Source organism: Ovis aries, chromosome 7 (assembly GCF_016772045.2).
Source record: "Ovis aries strain OAR_USU_Benz2616 breed Rambouillet chromosome 7, ARS-UI_Ramb_v3.0, whole genome shotgun sequence".
Lineage (NCBI taxonomy): Eukaryota > Metazoa > Chordata > Mammalia > Artiodactyla > Bovidae > Ovis > Ovis aries.
The window spans coordinates 38,160,827-38,184,604 of NC_056060.1; the positions used below are offsets into that span (position 1 = coordinate 38,160,827).

The following is a 23,778-nucleotide window of genomic DNA, read 5'->3' on the forward strand; positions in this document are numbered from 1 at the left end:
AGACTTCCCTAAATACAGAAGCACAGAAAGACCCCTTGGAGGTCAAAAGGGAAAAGATGCTACTGAAGCCAGGCTACCCATAGGCCTCTTCAGTAGGATCCATCTTGGCTAAAAGATCCGAGTATACACACGGGTGGATCCTGAGATACACCAAATATGAACTCTGAAGCAGGCAAATAAAAAATACTGGCTAAAAAAATTTAAAAAAGAAAGTGATGTACAATAAAAGAATTCAAACCACCATAAAGGTAGGACTCAGGGATTCTCTAAGTCTGCCTGTGTGTCTATCCACACACGTACAGTATTCTTTTCCTCCTAATAAATACTTGCTTCACTACTTTCTGTCTTTGTGGGAATTCTTTTCTGCAAAGCCAAGGGTCAGGGTCTTGTTACTGATCCCTGATCTGGTGGCTAGGATTCAGTGCTTTCACTGTACAACCTGGCTTCAGTCTCTGGCTGGACAACTGAATCCCCACTTTGAGCTGCTGCAGGTAGAGGCCATCAAAAATCATGATTATGCCTTCTTTGAATAATTACTATAAAACTTCTCAATATCTTCCTCTGGGACATACAGTTTTGAGGGCATTAGCTTACTGTGGCTCTCTTTGCCTGGCAAAGTAACAAAGCTATCATTTTATGAATAAATGAGTGTTTAGTTGCTTGCTGCTAAGTCGCTTCAGTTGTGTCCGACTCTGTGCAACCCCACAGACGGCAGCCCACCAGGCTCCCCCATCCCTGGGATTCTCTAGGCAACAACACTGGAGTTGGTTGCCATTTCCTTCTCCAATGCATGAAAGTGAAAAGTGAAAGTAAAGTTGCTAAGTTGTGTCAGACTCTTAGCGACCCCATGGACTGCAGCCCACCAGGCTCCTCTATCCATGGGATTTTCCAGGCAAGAGTACTGGAGCTTAGTCCTATCCAAATCTTTGTGACTCCATGGACTGTAACCCACTAGACTCCTCTGTCCATGGAATTCTCCAGGCAAGAATACTGGAGTGGGTTGCTATTTCCTTTTCCAGGGGATTTTCCCCACCCAGGAAGCGCCTCAGATCTCCTCAATTGCAGGGATTTTTTTTTTTTTTTTTTTTTTTAACCATCTGAGCTACCAGGGAAGCCTTATCATTTTCTACTTCACCCAAAACTCTTGTCTCTAAGATTCATTAGGCACCAGTGTATGGAGAAGCTGAGCTTTCAGCGTTACTAAGGATACAAATATTCATCACAATACATTTATATTTTCAGTTAAATTAGTTTCAAAAAGTATACTGGATGAGAAACAAAAGCTTTAAACTTATTTGCTTACCATTAATTCAATTGATGAAATAATACTTTATTAATTACACTGAAAATGAGATGTATATTTGAAACACCAGATTTTCTCAGTCACATTGTTAATTTTGTTTAAACATCCTTTTACAATACCTTAAACATCCCCAAGAAAAAGAAATGCAAAAAGGGAAAATGGTTGTCTGACTAGGCCTTACAAATAGCTGAGACAAGAAGAGAAGCTAAAGGCAAAGGAGAAAAGGAAAGATATAAGCATCTGAATGCAGAGTTCCAAAGAATAGCAAGGAGAGATAAGAAAGCCTTCCTCAGTGATCAATGCAAAGAAACAGAGGAAAATAATAGAATGAGAAAGACTAGAGATCTCTTCAAGAAAATCGGAGATACCAAGGGAATATTTCATGCAAAGATGTGCTCAGTAAAGGACAGAAATGGTATGGACCTAACAGAAGCAGAAGATATTAAGAAGAGGTGACAAGAACACACAGAAGAACTGTACAAAAAAGATCTTCACAACCCAGATAATCACAATGGTGTGATCACTCACTTAGAGCCAGACATCCTGGAATGTGAAGTCAAGTGGGTCTTAGGAAGCATCACTACAAACAAAACTAGTGGAGGTGATAGAATTCCAGTGGAGCTATTTCAAATCCTAAAAGACGATGCTGTGAAAGTGTTGTATGCAATACACCAGCAAATCTGGAAAACTCAGCAGTGGCCACAGGACTGGAAAATGTTAGTTTTCATTCCAATCCCAAAGAAAGGCAATGCCGAAGAATGCTCAAACTACCGCACAATTGCACTCATCTCACATGCTAGTAAAGTAATGCTCAAAATTCTCCAAGCCAGGCTTCAACAGTATGTGAACTGTGAACTTCCAGATGTTCAAGCTGGATTTTAAAAAAGGCAGAGGAACCAGAACTCAAATTGCAACATCTGCTGGATCATAGAAAAAGCAAGAGAGTTCCAGACAAACATCTATTTCTGGTTTATTGACTATGCCAAAGCCTTTGACTACGTGGATCACAGGAAACTGTGGAAAATTCTTAAAGAGATGAGAATATCAGGCCACCTGACCTGCCTCCTGAGAAATCTGTATGCAGGTCAAGAAGCAACAGTTAGAACTAGACATGGAACAACAGACTGGTTCCAAATTGGGAAAGGAGTACGTCAAGGCTGTATATTGTCACCCTGCTTATTTAACTTATTTGCAGAGCACATCATGCAAAATGCTGGGCTGGATGAAGCACAAGCTGGAATCAAGACTTCCAGAAGAAATATCAGTAACCTGAGAATTGGAGATGACACCACCTTTGTGGCAGAGAGTGAAGAAAAACTAAAGAGCCTCTTGATGAAAGTGAAAGAGGAGAGTGACAAATTTGGCTTAAAACTTATCATTCCGAAAACTAAGATCATGGCATCTGGTCCCATCATTTTATGGCAGACAGATCGGAAAACAATGGAAACACTGAGAGACTCTATTTTGGGGGCTCCAAAATCACTGCTGATGGTGATTGCAGCCATGACATTAAAGGATGCTTGCTCCTTGGAAGAAAAGCTATGACCAAACTAGACAGTGTATTGAAAAGCAGAGACATTACTTTGCCAACCAAGGTCCATCTAGTCAAAGCTATGGTTTTTCCAGTAGTCATGTATGGCTGTGAGAGTCGGACTATAAAGAAAGCTGAGCATCGATGAACTGCTGCTGTTGAATTGTGGTTTGGTCAAGATTCTTGAGAGTCCCTTGGACTGTAAGGAGATACAAGCAGTCAGTCGTAAAGGAAATCAGTCCTGAATATTCATCGGAAGGACTGATGCTGAAGCTGAAACTCCAATACTTTGGCCATTGATTCAAGGAACCAACTCATTGGAAAAGACCCTGTTGCTGGGAAAGATTGAAGGCAGGAGGTGAAGGGAAGGGCAGAGGATGACATGCTTGGATGGCATCACTGATGCAGTGGACATGCATTTGAGTAAGCTCCGGAAGTTGGTGATGGACAGGGAGCCTTGTGTGTTGCACTCTGTGGGGTCTCAAAGAGTCCTACATGACTGAGTGACTGAACTGACTATACCTTGCCTGAGAGAATGTAGGGAGCAGAATTTGCCACTCTAAAACATGTCTCCTTGGCATATTAATTGTTTTAAGCCTCTTATTTTCTGAAAATCAGCAGAAATGGGAAATTCTCTGAAAAGCAAGTAGGAGCTGCTGCTTGGTAAGAAACATGTACATTTATAAGGGAAATCTCCATCTGTAAGCCTGGGCATACATATGCACGCCTGCATGCATGCCAAGTCGCTTCAGTTGTGTAAGACTCTTTGAGATCTGAAGGACCACAGCCCCCCAGGCTCCTCTGTGCATGGGATTCTCCAAGCAAGACTACTGCATTGTGTTGCCATTTCTTCCTCCAGGGGATGGATCTTCCTAACCCAGGGATTAACCCACACTTCTTAAATCTCCTGCATTGGCAGGTGGATTTTTACCACTAGAGACACCTCGTAAGCCCACATAAGAAAGAGGACAACCAAATCTCTTGATTATAAAACTTTGTGTGATTTTTCTCCTGTTAATTTATCTCATGTCAATTTAATTCTTAGACCAGTCAGAACCCAGAAAGATAGAGGAAAATTTCTTCCTCCTCTGCAATACCATCATCAATGAATAATTAAGTAGGAAGAAACTATATTTAGGGGTAACTGGTGGTTCATAATTGGAGACTTAAAAGGTAAATGTACTAGATGTTACATATAGTCTTTTTGGAGAGTCTGTGACAAGGTTCTGTAATAATATTTTGATTATAAGTGGTAATAAATCAGGGTTAAATTCTATCCACCACCCCCTTAAAAGTACAGCTTAATTTAACAAAGCAATTTAGGGAATTAACGTCTTCTTTCTACCTCATTATTTCCTCACTGATGACACTGGCATTAGCAGTATTAACTATAAAGAAGACTTCGCTAAAAGCATTATCTAATTCTTAACAGAAAGAGTACTTTAATAACAATTATTAACAAATAGCCCACTGTTGGTAATTATTCTCTTGTATTTAAGTGTAGAATATTAAACAACCTTATCTAGACTCTCAGCTACCTGAGAATTGTCTTTTGCAAGGGCCTTAATTCTGAGAAGTGGTCCAAATGCAAGTGTCTCAAAATTACACATTTATTTTGCTGAAGTACTTCTATAGTCAATGTAATTAAGACCCTAAAATAATAGCATCTTAATTTTTTTTTCCAAGCTCAAACTGTCTTTCACATGGTGTTTAACCCCAAAGGGGGGATAAAAAACTATGTGGGCAGATTTTCTGTTTGATGAATGTATTTGAAATATAAGCAAAAATGTCGATTTAAAATTACTGATCAGAAGAAATATGATCTTTGCCTAAAACAAGAATACAAATCAGACTGCTAAAATCATGCAAAAGATTTTCATCTTTGTTTTCTTTGTATCTTGTATGAAAACATTTAAGTCTCCATTTAAAAATCTTTGAATGTCAGCATGGAGAAAGCTTTAATTCAGCTCTTGCTAAAGGATAAACTGAATATTATATTAAGAGAAACTTATCAAGAGTTTAATTTCAGATTCATTAATTTTTTCAGATTCATTAAATTTTATTTTTACATTTTGTTAGATCTTCATAATGCAACATATTTGTATCACAATATTTAGGATGAAAACTTGAATTTTATTATCTAATGTATTATGCCCTATTATTATATTCAGTTTTTATTGTACATGTTTTTTGGTTTTCTAAAAGTTCTAAGTGGAGATATCGCTAAGAGTATAGCAGTATCTACATAGTATAGCAATATTTGGGCTTCCAAGGTGACACTAGTGGGAAGGAACCCACCTGCCAATGCAATAGACAGTAAGAAAGGCAAGTTCGATCCCTCAGTCGGGAAGATCCCCTGCAAGAAGGCATGGCTCCAGTATTCCTGCTTGGAGAATCTCATGGACAGAGGAGTCTGGCAGGCTACAGTCCATACAGTCATACAGAGTCGGACATGACTTAAGTGACTTAGCACGCATGCATGTAGCAATATCTATATTGCTTATAGGTACTGAGTCCTTTCACCAAGTACTGAGCACTTTCATAAAGTTAAGTTTCCTTTTGAATTAATTGTTAAGAAATACGTGACACTTTTGTTTTAGTCTATGGTTAAGCTGCCATAAAACTTGAATTCACAATCAAGTTGTCAATGATTAACTCCTGTTTTTTCTCCAACTTATCCTATAAGGTCTTGGTGAAACTACTTTCCATTTTCAACCTAAACTCATACTTTCATTACCCTCATTTCGTCACTCTTCTAGAAGTTGGAGGTTAAAGTACCTGTTTGTATCATTTACAAAAATATACTGAGGAATTTGTTTTTTCCAGAAGATCAAATATGAATAAGTCATGCTTATTTCTCTCGAGGAGCTTATGGTCTATCAGGGGTCAGGGTAACAACAAACATGTACCAAACATGTGTACAAAGATGTGTACCAAGTGTTATGAGAACAGAATGAGCAGGGATGATGGGGAAGAAGTTTAGCAGATGTCCTTGAGTTGGATTTTGAAGGAAGAATATGAGTTACCTAGATTATTAAAGAGAAGTGCTACTTCTACCATATGTTTTAAAAAAAACATTCATTTACTTAATAAATATTGATGGAGAGGTCACTTAAACATTTACATTTGCAGAGTACCACGTGATGGGAAGAAACATTGTTTCTGCTCTCCCGAAGCATACATTTCAAGTAGGATTAAAAAAAAAAAAGAGAGAGAGAGAGAGAGAGAGAGAGAGAGCGGGAGAGAGTCTGTAAAGAAGCCCTAGATACAACACAGATCAACTTGGAGAAATTCATGCAGAATTGGAATAAATGAGGGAGCCTCCCCAAGGAGAAGCCAGAGGAGCATGCATCCCTGAGGTCTTTATGTTATTAGTTTTAGAGAATGATCTTTACCCCCAGAAACTTGAGGCTAAAGAGACAGCAAGGAAAGTAGTTAGCAGACTAATTTGGTACAGTACGCAAGAAGCAATGGAGAGGGACTTTCCTGGTGGTCCAGTGGCTGAGACTATATGCTCCCAATGCAGGGGGCTGGGGTTTGATCCTTGGTCAGGGAACTAGATCCCACATGCCACAGCTCAGAGCCTGCATGCAGAAATGAAGTCCAAAGTTTCCTGTGTCACAACTAAGACCCACTGCAGCCAAGTAAATAAATAAACATTTTCAAAAAGAAGTGATGGAGAGTCAAACTGAACATTCTATACTAAAATACATTTAAAAAGGCTGAAGAATGACTTCTTCATCTCCAATCTCACCAGCTCTCTATATCCCTGATCAGTATTTCTTTTCATTTATCACTTTTTAAAGATGGCTTACTTGTTAAAATGCAACATTTGCATTTATTTTAAACAGAAAACAGAGACTGTCAGGAAGACAAATTTTGCATCTATTTGCTGTTTTTGCAACAAAGAATGAATCAGAAGCAGTTTTAATTGTTTTCATCCCAACTCAGTGGAAGAGACATGAGTATCTTTTTCAAGGCTGATCCCCTACTAGATTTTTAAATTCTTGTCTCTTCAAGAAACTTGTTTCATGCTGCTTTATTATCTCTAAACCTACCTTTTCTATTAACTTCTTTTCCTCTTCTTCACAATCCCACCTCGTACAATTCCACCTTGTACAATCCCATCTCACTCTGCTGTATCACTTCTTCCTCCCTCTCAGGATTCATGAGAATAGATTTCATTAATGAACTCCTTTTCCTTACTTCCTATTTGTTTCATAGTGAAAGTAGCTTTCTAGAGACACAACTGTATTGAACCATTGTTATCAAGTTCAATGACTATATTCGTAACTATCTTTTGTATTTTTATATTTACATTCCTGGTATGGTTTGATGTTTATATTTCACATTCTTATTTCTAGAAATAAATGAAGTATATATTTTACTGATTTTTAATGAGTTTTTGTCATATCCAGTGAACTCATATGAGGTTCAATTTCTTTGCAAGAAAGTTAGAAATTTAGCTGATTAATCAAAAATCAAAATGCTTACTTGTGGTTTAGGACTATTGAAATAATCTTATGTTATTACAAATAGTCAGATATTGTGTCATGTACCTATGAATCAACAGTTAGTTTAAAGGTGACACATTATAGCTCTCATTTATTTTTTTCTCAAATCAGTTTTGATGAAAACTTAACAAGAAACTGTAAAAGTGTGGCAGACAATCTCTAAGATGTCACCCAATGATTTCAACCTCCTAGGATTAACACTCGTGTATCATTTCCTCCCAATGTGAATTGGGATGATCAACTTAGTTGTAATAAATAGAAAAAGACAGAAGCTATGGGATGTCACTCCAGCGACCAGGTTATAACAAATGTTAGGTGTGTATTTACTCTCTCTCATGGATCACTTGCTTTGGAGGAAGTCTGCTGCCATGAGACGGTCTTCGAGAGCTGTCCATATGGTGAAGAACTGAGAAAGGCCTCTGGCCAACAGACAGCAAGAAATCAATATCCTTAGTCTAACACCTGTAAGGGAGTGAGACCTGCCAAAATCCTAAGAGGTGAGCTTAGAAGTGTATCATCCCCAAGTGAAGTCTTTGACTTGGGCTGCAGTCTTACCTGATCGCTTGTCTGCAACCTCATGACAGACCCAGAGCTACAAGCACTCAGCTAAGCCATACCTATACTCCTGACCCACAGAAAATGTGAGATCATCAATCTTTGTTGTTTTAAGCCACAAAACATGGGCAAATCTTATCATGCAGTAATAATAATAGATAAGTAATATAACATATTTGACTTTATTTCAAAGAGGAAACTTTAATAAATAACGAATATCTAACTGATCATCCACTTTTGTATTATTTAAAAAAAACTGTGACCCTTTTCAACGATATATTGTCCATTAGTGCCAATCAAGAGAGCAAAGATTACTCATGGTTACTTAAGAAGTAATAATTGCAAGTATGTGATTAGAAATCCAGGACAAATAATTGTGAATCTTGTTTTCCAAAAGAATGGATAAAACTGAGACTATAGTTTGTAAAACCAGTGATGATAAATGCCCATGCCCCACCCCCCGCCCCAAGTTAACAGATGAATGAACATCTTAGAATAATATTTGCAAAGAGGGAAGGTTTTAGATACAGGCAATATCTTTCTAATGAGGTAACTTACCTAACTGTCATTGATTGAGTAGTCAATGTCTGCAACAGATATTTTTGCCTAGACTTTAGCAGCTCGATTGTTCCTGCTGAGAGGGGACCCAAGTGATATACCTAATATCTGCAAACTTTAGCCCTCTGAGGAAGCAGAGAAATGGCACAGGTATCAAAATAGTAGATTTTTGAGAACATGGAAAAAATGGAGACCTGCCTTTTCTTTGAAATAATCAGAACAAAAATAGCAGAACAAGTTGGCATTCATTGACAATAAAGTGCGTAAGAATAACAGTGATGAAGTTAAAAGTATATTGAAATTATCTTGAAACTCAGCATAAATATGCAAAACATTTGAGAGGGAATCGAAGGAAGCCAGCCTCACAAATAAGGTAAATGCATAGCTTGCTCAATTAAAGTAATTCAAAATATTTATCTTGAAATTATTTTTTGAAAACCATTTTAAAATATGCCTGTTTCAAGGTATACTGGAAGAAAAGAAAAAAAAGTCCATGAAATATAGTCAAAATAGAGCATGTGAAATCATACCTGATTAAAGAGAAGAATTAGAGTTAAGCTAATCCTATACTGGTAATAAAACAGTAATCTCACAATAAATAATATGGTCTGGCAATTGTGTTGGGATTTATTCCCTTTCATAGTTTAGGCTGCAGTGAACCCATGACTATTCTCATAGCTTTTTAATTGCTTTTCCAGTCTGTATTATGTTTCTCAATAATTTTACCTATGCTTATGAGATTTATTTCCCCAAATCATAGATGTCACTATACTTGTTGTCTGTACAAACTCTGTAGTAAGTTTTCCCTGACTGCAAAACAGCTAAGCTTCCAGGATATTCCAACAGTCTCCTTGCAGGTGAAGCAGGCAGACTACACGTCCAGCTTCCCAGATTAGTATATGACTTCACTCACATGGGTTCAATTCCTGAGTCGAGGAGATCCCCTAGAGGAGGCTAGGACAACCCACTCCAGTATTCCTGCCTGAAGAATCCCATGGACAGAGGAATCTGGTGGGCTACAGTCCATTGGGTGCAAAGAGTTGGACATGACTGAGTGCAAACATACACTTACCAGTTATGATATGATCGGCATGGTAACTAATGTTCTCGGTATTTTAATTTCATTATCTATAAAACAGGATGATATTTTTAATGAGTCTAAATGTCTATTGCAAAAATTAAGAGAAATAATCTATCACATGTTAGGAATAGTGTCCTGGTCCATTATGAGTATTTCATAAATATTAGCTATTACTTTAAGATTGCTAATATTGCTCCTCTTTGAAATTCAAAGTAACCTAACATTATGAGTGTCTACCATCTGAGAGAAGACTTTATGTACATTATCTTATTTAACTTGAATTACAAGTCTTTTTTTAATTGATATTTTTTAAAGATACTTTTGATGTGATCATTTTTTAGTCTTTATTGAACTTGTTGAAACATTGCTTCTGTTATTTATGTTCTGCTTTTTTTGGTTGCTAGATATGTGGAATTACTAATTCCCTGACCAAGGATGGAACACATACCAACTGCATTTTGAAGGCACAGTCTTAACCACTGGACTGCCAGGGGAGCTCTGAAACTACAAATTTATGAAATAGGAATCACTATTCATATTTTAAAGATGAGGAGACCTAGATCCAGATATTTTAAGTGACTTCTGTACATTCTTACAAAGACTGAGTGCTACAACCAAATTCCCACACAGATTTCCTGAATTCATGTTGAGGGCATTTTTTTTTTTCACTGCACAGGAGTTTACCGTTTCAAGTTTGTAACCAACTACTCCATTGTAAAGAATACTGGTTAATAATTTTGGCTATGAATTTGAAACCAGCATAAACAATTACTTGTAATTCATACAAATTCACAAAGTTTAAACTTCGTTAACTGTAAAAGATGGATAATGATGCTCATCTTTATAAACTTATTAAAAGGATTACTTTACTTAAATAAGTACAATAGCTGGTAATATGTGCACAAATGTATTAATTTATAGGAAAATATTTATATTTTTAGAGGCTTCCTTGGTGGGTCAGTGATAATATATCCACCTGCAATGCAGGAGACACAGGTTCCATCCCTGATTCTGGAGATCCCCTGGAGAAGGAAATGGCAACCCACTCCAGTATTATTGCCTGGGAAATCCCAAGGACAGAGGAGCCTGAAGGGCTACAGCCTATAGTGTCTCAAAGAGTTGACCATGACCTAGTGACTAAAGAAAACCAACAAATTTACATTTTTAGATTTGTTACATTTATATTAAGACAATTAATATTCTCACATCCAAATTTTATTTTTTCATTACCAGACCCTAATCTTCCCTGCAAAGTCAAGTGAGCCTTAGGAAGCATCACTATGAACAAAGCTAGTGGAGGAGATGGAATTCCTGTTGAGCTATTTCAAATCCTAAAAGATGATGCTGTCAAAGTGCTGCACTCAATATGCCAGAAAATTCGGAAAAAGCAGTGGCCACAGGACTGGAAAAGATCAGTTTTCATTCCAGTCCCAAAGAAATGCAATGCCAAAGAATGCTCAAACTACCACACAATTGCATTCATTTCACACGCTAACAAAGTAATGCCCCAAATTCTCCAAGCCAGGCTTCAACAGTACATGAATCAAGAACTTCCAGATGTTCAAGCTGGATTTAGAGAAGGCAGAGGAATGAGAGATGAAATTGCCAATATCTGTTGGATCACAGAATAAAGCAAGATAATTTGAGAAAAACATCTATTTCTGCTTCATTGACTATGCTAAAGACTTTGATTGTGTGGATCACAACAAACTGTGGAAAATTCTTAAAGAGATGGGAATATCAGAACACCTTACTTGCCTCCTGAGAAACCTGTATGCAGATCAAGAAGCAACAGTTAGAACCGGACATGGGACAACGGACTGGTTCCAAATTGGGAAAGGAATAGATAATGGCTGCATATTGTCACCCTGCTTATTTAACTTATATTCAGATTACATTATGCAAAATGCCGGGCTGGTTAAAACACAAGCTGGAATCAAGATTGTCAGGAGAAATATCAGTAACCTCAAATATGCAGATGAGACCACCCTAATTACAGAAAGCAAAGAGGAACTAAAGAGCCTCTTGATTAAAGTGAAAGAGGAGAGTAAAAAAGTTGGCTTAAAACTCAATATTCAAAAAATGAAGATCATGGCATCTGGTCTCATCACTTATTGGCAAATAGATGGGGAAACAATGGAAACAGTGACAGACTTTATCTTCTTGGGCTCCAAAATCACTGCAGATGGTGGATTGCAGCCATGGAATCAAAGCACAGTTGCTTCTTGGAAGAAAAGCTATGACAACACTAGGCAGCATATTAAAAAGCAGAGATCACTTTGCCAACAAAGGTCCATATAGTCAGAGCGATGGTTTTCTCGTAGTCATGTATGAATGCGAGTGTTGGACCATAAAGAAACCTGAGTGCCAGAAAATTGATGTTTTTGAATTGCGGTGTTGGAGAAGACTCTTGAAAGTCCCTTAGACTGCAAAGAGATCAAACCAGTCAATCCTAAAGGAAATCAGCCCTGACTATTCATTGGAAGGACTGATGCTGAAGCTGAACTCCAATACTTTGGCAACCTCATGCAAAGAGTCAACTCATTAGAAAAGCCCCTGATGCTGGGAAAGACTGAAGGCAGGAAGAGAAGGGGACGGCAGAGGATGAGATGGTTAGATGCCATCACCAATTTGGTGGACATGAGTTTCAGCAAACTCTGGGAGATGGTGAAGGACAGGGAAGCCTGGTGTGCTGCTCTCCATGGGGCAGGAAAGAGTTGGACACAACTGAGCGACTGAACAACAATTTTCTCCATGCTTATCTCTGACTATTGAAAATGCGCCCTTCTTTCATAGAGAAACGTTTCCCTTTGTCCCAAGCACTGCCTTATCCTCCAAATAGATAAAGATCCACAGTCCCGTGCGAAGCTCTGTAGAGCTAGATATGCATCACCATTCAGAATTTTATCTTATTTTGTAGTTAAGAGTGTATGTCTGATATAATGTATGATCTGTTTTAGTTCTTAAACTAAAGTTTAGTTCTTTAGCTCTTAAGAACTAAAACAGAATTCCAAAATTAAACACAATAATATTTTTGCTGAAAATAGTACATATGTTCATATTCATTTGGATAAATAAAGACTACACATGGGTTTATATCAGTTCAGGCCATAGATTCTAACATATGCAGATCAGGCTAGAAAGTGGTTGCCAAATAATTAAATTTAAAACAGTTTGTGTTCAGTGGTTTTGATTTTATAATTACACATAAAGAATTGTAGATCTGTATGAACTCCTTCTGTTCCCTATCTCCCTACTCTTAACAAGTTTATTAGGTTCTTTCTTGAGGTTATGTGGTATTCTGCCTAGCATGATTGTGTAATTACTCATCTTAGCCTCTGTTACCTTAGGATCTCTAAGGGAAGGAACTGTGTCTTCATCTTTGTATGTTTTTCAGGATCAAGGATATTCTTAAATCCTACTAGGTATGTTAGGCACACTTTACAAACAAGAAGCTATCACACCAATATTTCAAATGGGTAGATATTGCTAAAAGCACTTGTCTTCCAAATATGGCAACACTTCTTTTCACGGTTCCAGAGATCAAGTTGCCAACATCCGCTGGATCATGGAAAAAGCAAGAGAGTTCCAGAAAAAAACATCTATTTCTGCTTTATTGACTATGCCAAAGCCTTGACTGTGTGGATCACAATAAACTGTGGAAAATTCTGAAAGAGATGGGAATACCAGACCACCTAACCTGCCTCTTGAGAAATCTGTGTGCAGGGCAGGAAGCAACAGTTAGAACTGGACATGGAACAACAGACTGGTTCCAAATAGGAAAGGGAGTATGTCAAGGCTGTATATTGTCACCCTGCTTATTTAACTTCTATGCAGTGTACATCATGAGAAATGCTGGACTGGAAGAAACACAAGTTGGAATCAAGATTGCTGGGAGAAATATCGATAACCTCATATATGCAGATGACACCACCCTTACGGCAGAAAGTGAAGAGGAACTAAAAGCCTCTTGATGAAAGTGCAAGAGGAGAGTGAAAAAGTTGGCTTAAAGCTCAACATTCAGAACATGAAGATCATGGCATCTGGTCCCATCACTTCATGGGAAATAGATGGGCAAACAGTGGAAACAGTGTCAGACTTTATATTTTGGGGCTTCAAAATCACTGCAGATGGTGAATGCAGCCATGAAATTAAAAGATGCTTACTCCTTGGAAGAAAAGTTATGACCAACCTAGATAGCATATTGAAAAGCAGAGATATTACTTTGCTGACTAAGGTCTGTCTAGTCAAGGCTATGGTTTTTCCAGTGGTCATGTATGGATGTGAGAGTTGGACTGTGAAGAAGGCTGAGCACTGAAGAATTGATGCTTTTGAACTGTGGTGTTGGAGAAGATTCTTGAGAGTCCCTTGGACTGCAAGGAGATCCAACCAGTCCATTCTGAAGGAGATCAGCCCTGGGATTTCTTTGGAAGGAATGATGCTAAAGCTGAAACTCCAGTACTTTGGCCACCTCATGTGAAGAGCTGACTCATTGGAAAAGACTCTGATGCTGGGAGGGATTGGGGGCAGGAGGAGAAAGGGACGACAGAGGATGAGATGGCTGGATGGCATCACGGACTCAATGGATGTGAGTCTGAGTGAACTCCGGGAGTTGGTGATGGACAGGGAAGCCTCGCATGCTGCAATTCATGGAGTCGCAAAGAGTCAGACACGACTGAGCAACTGAACTGAACTGAACTGAATATACATTGAGTCATTATCCAAGCACATTTCTTTGGAAAGAAACAGTGTAAATTATGCTGGTATTGAGTCCCAAGACGATTTCATGAAGAATTCCAGAGGAGGTAGGTAATGCCCCAAAATTTCAAATTCTAATCTAAATTTGGGAAATTAGAACATGATGGGGTAACATTCTTTGCATCTTATTGTCCATGTGCAGTTGAGCCATTAAAAATTTAATGATGATATTCTTTGACTAAAATTGACTTCATCCTATGTGTTTGTGAACCTTTTTGTCCCAAGTTATGATTTACTTTAGAAGAAACAGTAACATTTGCCATCTCACCTATATGTTGTCCATACATGTGATAAAAGAAGCTGAAACAATATGCAGTGTTCGTGGGTCCATAAGGGTTTTTGGGAGCTATGCTGAAAACAGGGCTGAGAAGTCGAGCCTTTTCTCCTTCCAATCTGGGTCGAGATGTCTCAATGTACATGTAAAAACCTTTGAAAAGACAAAATAAAATGTGTAGGCAAATTATTAGTAGGTGACATGAAATTTAAAATCAGTGAAAGGTTAGAATTTTTGTATATATTAATAGTAAAATTAATAGGAGAGTCTGCATCTTATTTATAAAAATCTATATATGCAAACACAATATAAAAATAAATAATATACATAATTAAAAATAAATTTTTAAAAATGTATAAAAATGAGGCAAAACTGGAATTTTAGACTTGAATTGCCAAAAAAAAATTCCTAATCTCTTTATACAGGTCAGTAAGTTGTCAGTGAAAATTAATGATTACAAACTTTGTAAATAACTGAATACTTGATATGGTAAATAAAAAATTTCATGTTTTGTTCCAAAATATTTAAATCTATAGCTAAACATTCTCTTGCATTTCACATTTAGCATAATAGCATTTTTTAAAGCCCAAGGCTGGAGTATGATTGTGAACACACCATTTCATACCCTCATACCTTCTTTGGAGCCACTACGATCAGCATTAGGTCCAGTGTTTGGAGTATATTTAGTATTTCTTGTTGCAGTACTTTGTTTTGTCCAGTCAAAATTATCTGTATCATCTTGGGTGAACAAACAAATGTTACCATCTTCAAATCCACAGTGAAATTCTCCTGTTGGCAAATTTTAATTACAATAAGTTAAATTAATATAAACACTGCAATAGTCTTCTAAGAAAAATTTAAAACATACAGCAATAATAATGCAAAGTTGCAATAATGGCACCATAGCCAAAATAATGTACAATATGACAATTAAAAGCTACTTCAATTTTAATGGAAATGAAAAATAATCTTGATATGTAAATCAGCCTCTTATTTAACAATTTAAACCCAAACCATTTTCCTCTGAAATATCCAAATAATTGAAATTAAAGAATGTGCTGCCTGCTTGAATTATGGCTGAAGAATTTCCTAACTTTCCTTTTTCAAGTATAGGAACAATCCAAAAAGAACAATTAGAAAATGGTCTTAATTTAATTACCTGATGGTACTTTAAAGCTGTCTACCTTGAGCCTACAGTATTTCACACCACGTCTGCAGATGCTGTCACGCATACTCATTTGCACAAATGGAGGCTTACTTAAGGAAAGATACTGGCAAATTATTTTTAAAAAGTAGTTATCTTTCATACTTTATTTGACTGTGGATTTGCAAGATGCTTAAAATTCACTAGAAGTAAAGTAATGAAAGTCGCTCAGTCGTGCCTGACTCTTTGCAACCCGTGGACTGTCTGTGGAATTCTCTAGGCCAGAATACTCCAGGGGATCTTCCCAACACAGGGATTGAACCCAGGTCTCCTGCATTGCAGGCAGATTCTTTACAAGTTGAGCCATAAGGGAAGCGGCTTGGACAATAAAGCATCTGCCTGCGATGTGGGAAACCCTGGTTTGATCCTTGGCTTGGGAAGATCCCCTGGAGAAGGAAATGGCAACCCATTCCAGTACTCTTGCCTAGAAAATTCCATGGACAGAGGAGCCTTGTAGGCTACAATCCATGGGGTCGCAAAGATTTGGAGATGACTGAGTGGCTTCACTTCAAAGTAATGAAGAGATTTTATGAAGAACCTGTGGAAGGACTGGGATTTCTTGGATGCCAGCCACATGCTGAGCTCAGACCAAACAACAAGTTCAGAGAATGGTAGTAATGTTTCTAGGGATTAAAGGGTTTTCTTACTGGAATGGGCCCTGCATGAAACACAGGAGTAACTAATATCTTTAACTGAAAAAAATAAAGAAAGCTTGCATTATTTCACTCAAACTTTAAGAACTCTATAAAAATACAGAAATACTAACTCATGAGGTTCACAGAAAAGAAAGTTTTGGCTAATTTCAGCTAGTAAATAATGAAGTCAAAACTGAGTACAGATTCCCTTCAATTCATAAAGTTATAGACATCCAAATAATAAAGACTCCCATATTTTCCCCCTGCAATGGGTTAAATTTATGAGATATTCTTGGGAGTGTCCCCTTGAAGTTGGAACCATGCTCCTGAATTAATCTGTGTCTCTACCCACTAAAAATGAAATGTCAGAAAAGGGAATTAATAAAATTATCTCATTTTCAGTAGCATCAAAAAGAATAAAATATTTAAGAATAAACTTCGCAAAATATATGAAAGACTTATACATTGAAAACTATAACACATTGATGACAGAAATTAAAGAAGACACAAATAAATGGAAAGACGTCTTACATTCTTGGATTGGAAGAATTAGTACAGTTAAAATATCTTTACTACCCAAGGTGATCCTTAGAGTCAATGCATCCTCTCTGAAAATACCTGTGGCATTTTTTTTTTAAAACAGAAATAGAAAAAAAAAAAAGTTCCTAAAACTCTTATGGATCCACAAAAAACTTGTATACTATTGGTTGGAATATAAATTGGTACAGCTATTATGAAAAACAGTATGAAGTTTCCGTAAAAAAATCTAAAGACAGAACCACCATATTGTCCAGTAATATCTCTTAAGAACACACATCCAAAGAAAATGAAATGAATACCTCAAAGAGATATGTGCTCTCCATGTTCACTGCAGTATTATTTGTAAAATAGTATTATTTGGAAGACAAATATTATTTGAAAAATAGTATTATTTGAAAGTTGTTCAGTCATGTCTAACTCTCTGCGACCCCATGGACTCATACAGTCCTACCCCAAGTTTCCATTAATGGATGAATGAGTAAAGAAGTTATGGCAGATATATGCAATAGGATATCATTTAGCCTTAAAAATGATTATCCTGCCATTTGCAATAACATGGATGAACCTGGAGGACAATACGGTTCTCTTGACAACAAATGATATTTGGTTTTAGTTAAAAATGTCAATCAAAAGATTTTTTTAAAAAAGAGCCTTCTGAATAGAAAGACCTCCTCAATTAAATTTAAAACATAAGTTTTTTGAGGCTAATGAAGAATAAGACTGTGACAAAATTTCATGGACTTACTCTATATAAATATTTTGAAAGTGGATATTTAGGATAAATAAGTTGATTTAAAGACTATGTAAGTCAATAAAATGCAAAAGGGCATTTAAGAGTAACTTGATTTATTACCAACATATGAGGTCTCATATCACAATTATTATCATATTAAATGTAATATATATTTAAATATATTTTTGAAATCATTTTATTATATTAAATAGAATTTCAAATAAACTACAATTTTATACGTAAGCCAACATAAATTCAAACCATTTAAAAATTTTATTATCAAATGATCTTTTTTGGAAGAAATATTGCTAAATAGTAGTTTAAGAGTTAATGATGGATAAGTCACTTATCAATTATAAATAATATATAAGAAGAAAGATTTGGCAACATTTTCTTCATTTTAAGAAATAACTTAGAATTATAATAGAAATATTTAATGTTTGTATTGTTGCTGTTGTTCATTCATTAAGTCATATCTGGCTCTTTGCAACCCCATTAACTGCAGCATTCCAGGCTTCCCTGTCCTTTACTATCTCTTTGAGTTTGCTCAAATTCATGTCCATTCAGTAGGTGATGCCATCCAACCATCTCATTCTCTGCTGTCCCTTTCTCCTTCTGCCTTCAGTCTTTGAAAGCATCAGGGTCTTTTCCAAAGAGTCATTTCTTCCCATAAGGTGGCCAAAGTCCTGGAACTTCAGCTTCACGAAGCAAGCATCTTTTATTTTCATGACTGCAGTCACCATCCACAGTGATTTTGGAGCCCAGGGAGATAAAATCTTTCACTGCTTCCACTTTTCCCCCATCTGTTTGCCATGAAGTAATGGGACTGGATGCCATGACTTTCACTTTTTGAATGTTGAGTTTTAAGTTAACTTTCTCACTCTCATCTATTACTCCATTAGGAGGATCTTTAGTTCCTCTTTGCTTTCCACCATTACTGGTATCATATGCATACCTGCGGTTATTGATATTTCTTTCTCACAATCCCAGCTTGTGAGTCATCCAGCCTGGCATTTCGCATGTATTCTGCATGTAAGTTAAGATAAGCAATGTGACAATACACAGCCTTGACGTACTCCTTTCCCAATTTTGAACCAGTCTGCTGTTCCATGTCCAGTTCTAACTGTTGCTTCTTGTCCTACATACAGGTTTTTCAGGAGCCAGTTAAAATGGTCTATTTCCATCTCTTCAAGAATTTTCCACAGTTTATTGTGATCCACACAAAGGTTTTAGTGTAGTTAATAAAACAGATGTAGATGTTTTTCTGAAATTCCTTTGCTTTATTCTATGATCCAGCAGATGTTGACAATTTGATCTCTGGTTCCTCTGCCTTTTCTAAATCCAGTTTGTACACCTGGAAGTTCTCGGTTCATGTACTGTTGAAGCCTTGCTTGAAGGATTTTGAGCATTATTTTTCTAGCAAGTGAAATGAGTGCAATTTTATGGTAGTTTGAACATTGTTCAGCATTGCCCTTCTTAGGGATCTGAATGAAAACTGACCTTTTCCAGTCCTGTGGCTACTACTGAATTTCCACATGTGCCGGCATATCGAGTGCAACACTTTTACAACATCATCTTTTAGGATTTTAAATAGTTCAGCTGGAATTTCATCACCTTAATTAGCTTTGTCTGTGGTAGTGCTTCCTATGGCCTATCTGACTTCACCCTCCAGGATGTCTGGCTCCAGGATCACTAGGTGAGTGATCACACCATCGTGGTTATCTGAGTCATTAAGACCTTTTTTGTACAGTTCTCCTGTGTATTCTTGCCACCTCTTTTCAGTTTCTTCTACTTCTGTTAGATCCATAACATTTCTTTCCTTCATCATGCCCATCCTTGCATGAAATGTTCCCTTGATATCTGCAGTTTTCTTGAAGAGGTCTCTAGTCATTCCCTTTCCAGTGTTTTCCTCTATTTCTTTGCATTGCTCATTGAAGAAGGCTTTTTTATCTCTCCTTGCTATTCTCTGACATTCTGCATTCAGCTGGGTATATCTTTCCCTTTCTCTTTTGCCTTTTGCCTCTCTTCTTTTCTCAGCTATTTGTAAGGCCTCATAATTTGTAAGGCAAGATAATCACCTTGCCTTCTCGCATTTCTTTTTCTAAGGGTTGGTTTTAGTCATCTACTCCTATACAATGTTACAAACCTCTGTTCATAGTTCTTCAGGCACTCTGTCTATCAGATAAGCCCTTGAATCTATTTGTTACCTCCACTGTATAATCATAAGGGGTTTGATTTAGGTCATACCTAACAGGCTTAGTGGTTTTCCTTACATTCTTCAATTTAAGCCTGAACTTTGCAATGAGGAGGTGATGATCTGAGCCACAGGGAACTTCAGGTCTTGTTCTATCTGACTGTATAGAGCTTCTCCATTTTTGGCTGCAAGAATATAATCAATTTGATTTTGGTATTGACCATGTGGCGATGTCCATGTGTAAAGTCGTCTCTTTTGTTGTTGAACGAGGGTGTTTACTATGATCAGTGTTTTCTTCGCAAAACTCTGTTAGCCTTTGTCCTGCATAATGGTTTTAATTACAGTGTTTTCACAGATTATTTTCCCTTGAACTGCTTCATTTTCTTTTTCACTTCAATTGCATTAACAATATCATTACTGGGAAGGTACCTTTTAGTAAATCGTGGAGAATAAATACTAAGTAAGTTGTAGCTAATTAAAATGATAGCAAAATAATAGTAACATGAAACAAGTTTGCCAGAGGCTGAGGTACAAGGAACCTGAACTACAAAGCAACACAAACAAATTTTAGGGGTAATGAAACCTTGTGGTGACGGTTACATGACTGTTTAAACTGGTCAACTCTTCTTTCAGAAGTGTACACAAAATATGGTAAATTTTATCATGTGTAGGTTATACCTTGAAAATAAACGACGAAATTTAAAATATTGTAGCATTTAAGGAAAGTAGGTAAAAGTAGTCTTAGGGAATGAAAAATTAACTTTCCTTAGCAAAAATCTAAAATAAAACATGACCTTCTTATACACATTGGCCTATTTTCTTTTCTTACTGAATAATGCATAGCTAGTGTATTGAGTACCCGAATCCATAACGAATGACTTTGATAAAGTACTGTTATCTGTGTTTGGGACCTGGAGGTAGTAATGAAGGTTAAAAAAAATCAATTAATAAGAAAAAATGCATTTGACTGTCAAAAATATAAAAATAATTACTTTCTTTTGATAACAGAGAAATCATTAGGTAATATTTACTCATTTTTTTTCTAAACAACTCTCATATTCTACCATATTGACTATCATTAAAAAAATTCAAAAGGTACAAAACCAATGGAAATTTTGGTATAGAATGTTATGCTGGAAATTACTTTAAAAATAGAAAATCCAATGCATCATTTGGATTTCCATTTCACACCTGTGAAGTCCTTGCTGAAGAAGAGAAGTCGATAACTATGACCTGAAGGACACAAGTTTTAAAGGAAGCATGCAAATTCTAATAAATATTGTCCATCTTTAGGGCACATTTCTGGCTTAAATAACTTCTGAACATTGTACACCAGACAAATGGAGCTTTGTCCAGTTACTATGTATGTGAACATGATCCCTTTTCAATGACAGGCGAGCCTTTCTTCACCTTCTTTACCCGAGGGAACTCTATTAAACTTTCAGGATCCAGCGTTGATATTATCTCTTCTGTAAGATTTTCTCAGCTGCCATAAAATAATGGTGCTCATTATATTGGACTGAGGTAATCAGTTAACAATTACTTCCTGTCTATAAATATGCATGCATTTTGTTCAGTAGATAGACTGTTCAAAATTCTTTCCTTGAATTGAAATACTTGTCAACTTGCCCCTGTAATTACTTTTAATCTTTCTATGATAACTATTTTTAAACATTTCCATTGAAAGTGCAGTCAGAGAACTTACCTTCAAAGCAATTATAGTCAATATAGTAATTAATTAGCGATAGTACCCTGAGTAGAAGCCAGGGAGAATTTTATTTATGCCATTAATTCATCTTGAAACTGTCATGTATTTGTTCTTTTAACAAATGATCATTGGACACCTGCTAAACATGAGATGCCATTATAGACACAAAGAGTGAAATATAGAGAGAAACTAGAAACGGATTTAGTTCTTAAGTATCTTACAGTTTACTGGAGGATATGAGAAAATAAAAAATAACTTCTACATAGATGAAGATAAATTGTAATTAAAAATCAAAATGAGGGAGTAATTAGTGGAGGAAGAAGCATTTGTGCTAAACATTATAAGAAAAATGAACCTCAAAGAGCTGATAATAATAGCTGCATTAAAAGGTCATTGAGGTGATTAAATGAACTTTTATGCACTGAAGCAAGATGTGAACAATAAAGGTCTATAAAAATATTCAGTATTAGTGTTTGGTTATGCAAAAGCAGAGTAAAAGAGGATCTTTGGGAGGAAACACAGCAGGAATAGAGGTTATGCAATTTGGCCTTTGTTGTATAATCAGTTAAAGGCCAAAACAGAAAAGAGAATACAGTAAAATGCAAAAACAGATTTGGACATTTTCTTCACTAAGGATAGGAAATTAAGAATGTTGAATGGATAGGAGTAAGAGTACAAAGATGGCTCTTCTTTCTTTGTTAGACCAGAACAATATCTTGCTAGACACAAAATAAGGGACAAAAATTGATTCTTAATTTTAAAATGAAATATTATTAAGAGGATGGTAATCAAATTAGTTTTTCTTCATATAAGATTGGAATATGGAATAGTGATTAGTGAAAAATCTTGATTGAACCATTAAAATACCAACTTTCTAAGTGAATATGATATTTCATGAGTTGAATATAGAAATCAAATGGTAAAAATTAAAGAAATAAATAGCAATACAAATAATATACAGTACCACAAAAGGAATAAATAAACCACAGTTACACAAATAACAGTTGTTAAGCATGTTGGAGAAATGGCTGGATATTTAGGAAAAGTCAATAATCTATATTAAATTATTTGTCTTTATGCCTGTAGGATTCAAAGTGTACAATTAACGCCGGTTTTACTATTTCTAAGACATTCTATGTCAACCCAAATATGAGCAATTGATAAACAACCTTTGTATGTTTATGCATTTTTATTTGTATAAATTGTCAAATATAGCACCATTTTTAAAGTGAAGATATACTTACTCAAATGAGGATTAACAGGAGCTACAAGAAAAGCAAAAAATAATGTTAGCATGGCTTAAATGCCTTTTATAAATAAAAGACTAATCAGCATCTCATAAGTGCCTAACTAAAACTTAATGATCTTCCCCACTGTGGCCAGGGAGAATTATATCTGCAATCTATTTTGTTCTCAAAGACTGAATAGAATCTACTTCGGAACTCAGCAATAACAGCCTCAAAGTACCCAAATTATCAATGCTAAATGGCTCACGGGATTTGTTCATTTCCCAAGGTATAGAGCAGCTGATTTTTGTTTTCTTAACCATTGCTAACCAAACCAAGTAATCAAAACTGAGGCTGACAAGCTATACTTTTGATGTTTTAAGAATGAATGCAATTATCTAACAGAGAACACACTTTAGTTTTTTTTGCTATTATCTACTTCTGTTTAAAATATATGGTATATATGAAAATAAAGCAATCTTCATATCATGTTATTGTGTGTGAGCCAAAACAAATAGCTACTTTAATGCTGTTTTAATTACTTTCACACACACACACACAGTTTTCAAATGATAGGTAATGCATTTGCATTTTTGCAATATTTATCTCAAGAAGAAATATTTATCTCAAAAAACTAATTGTGTTTACAGTGCCAATTGATTTCTACCTGAAAAGAAATGCATACTTTAACTATTACTGCAGCAAAACAAAACTATATCTAACCTAAGAGACAAAATGGTATCTGTATATATCGATTAAGCATTTATCACTCTGAGAGAAAATTTCATTCTGGATGAAAGAAAGCATTATTGCAGTCTCCTAAGATTAAAATGGGTTGCTAATCTAACCTCCAGAAGATTGTCTATTTTGTTGCTGGTTCCTAGTGTTTGCCATTAAGCACTTTTGTTAAACTTGGACATAGCAGTAAAATACAAAATGAATGTCATAAATGCACACACGTGCA

General features: G+C 36.2%; 1 protein-coding gene across 1 annotated transcript in view; it reads right to left on the reverse strand.

Annotated features, from left to right (window-relative positions):
* Positions 1 to 23,778, reverse strand: part of MDGA2 (MAM domain containing glycosylphosphatidylinositol anchor 2) — a 925,916-nt gene that overhangs the window by 36,185 nt on the left and 865,953 nt on the right. Inside the window, exons 12-14 of the mRNA XM_042252298.2 lie at positions 22,833 to 22,853; positions 15,208 to 15,363; positions 14,569 to 14,727 (exon numbers count right to left, since the gene is read on the reverse strand). Coding sequence (XP_042108232.1) covers positions 14,569 to 14,727; positions 15,208 to 15,363; positions 22,833 to 22,853 — 336 coding nt within the window. The remainder of the gene's footprint in view (positions 1 to 14,568; positions 14,728 to 15,207; positions 15,364 to 22,832; positions 22,854 to 23,778) is intronic.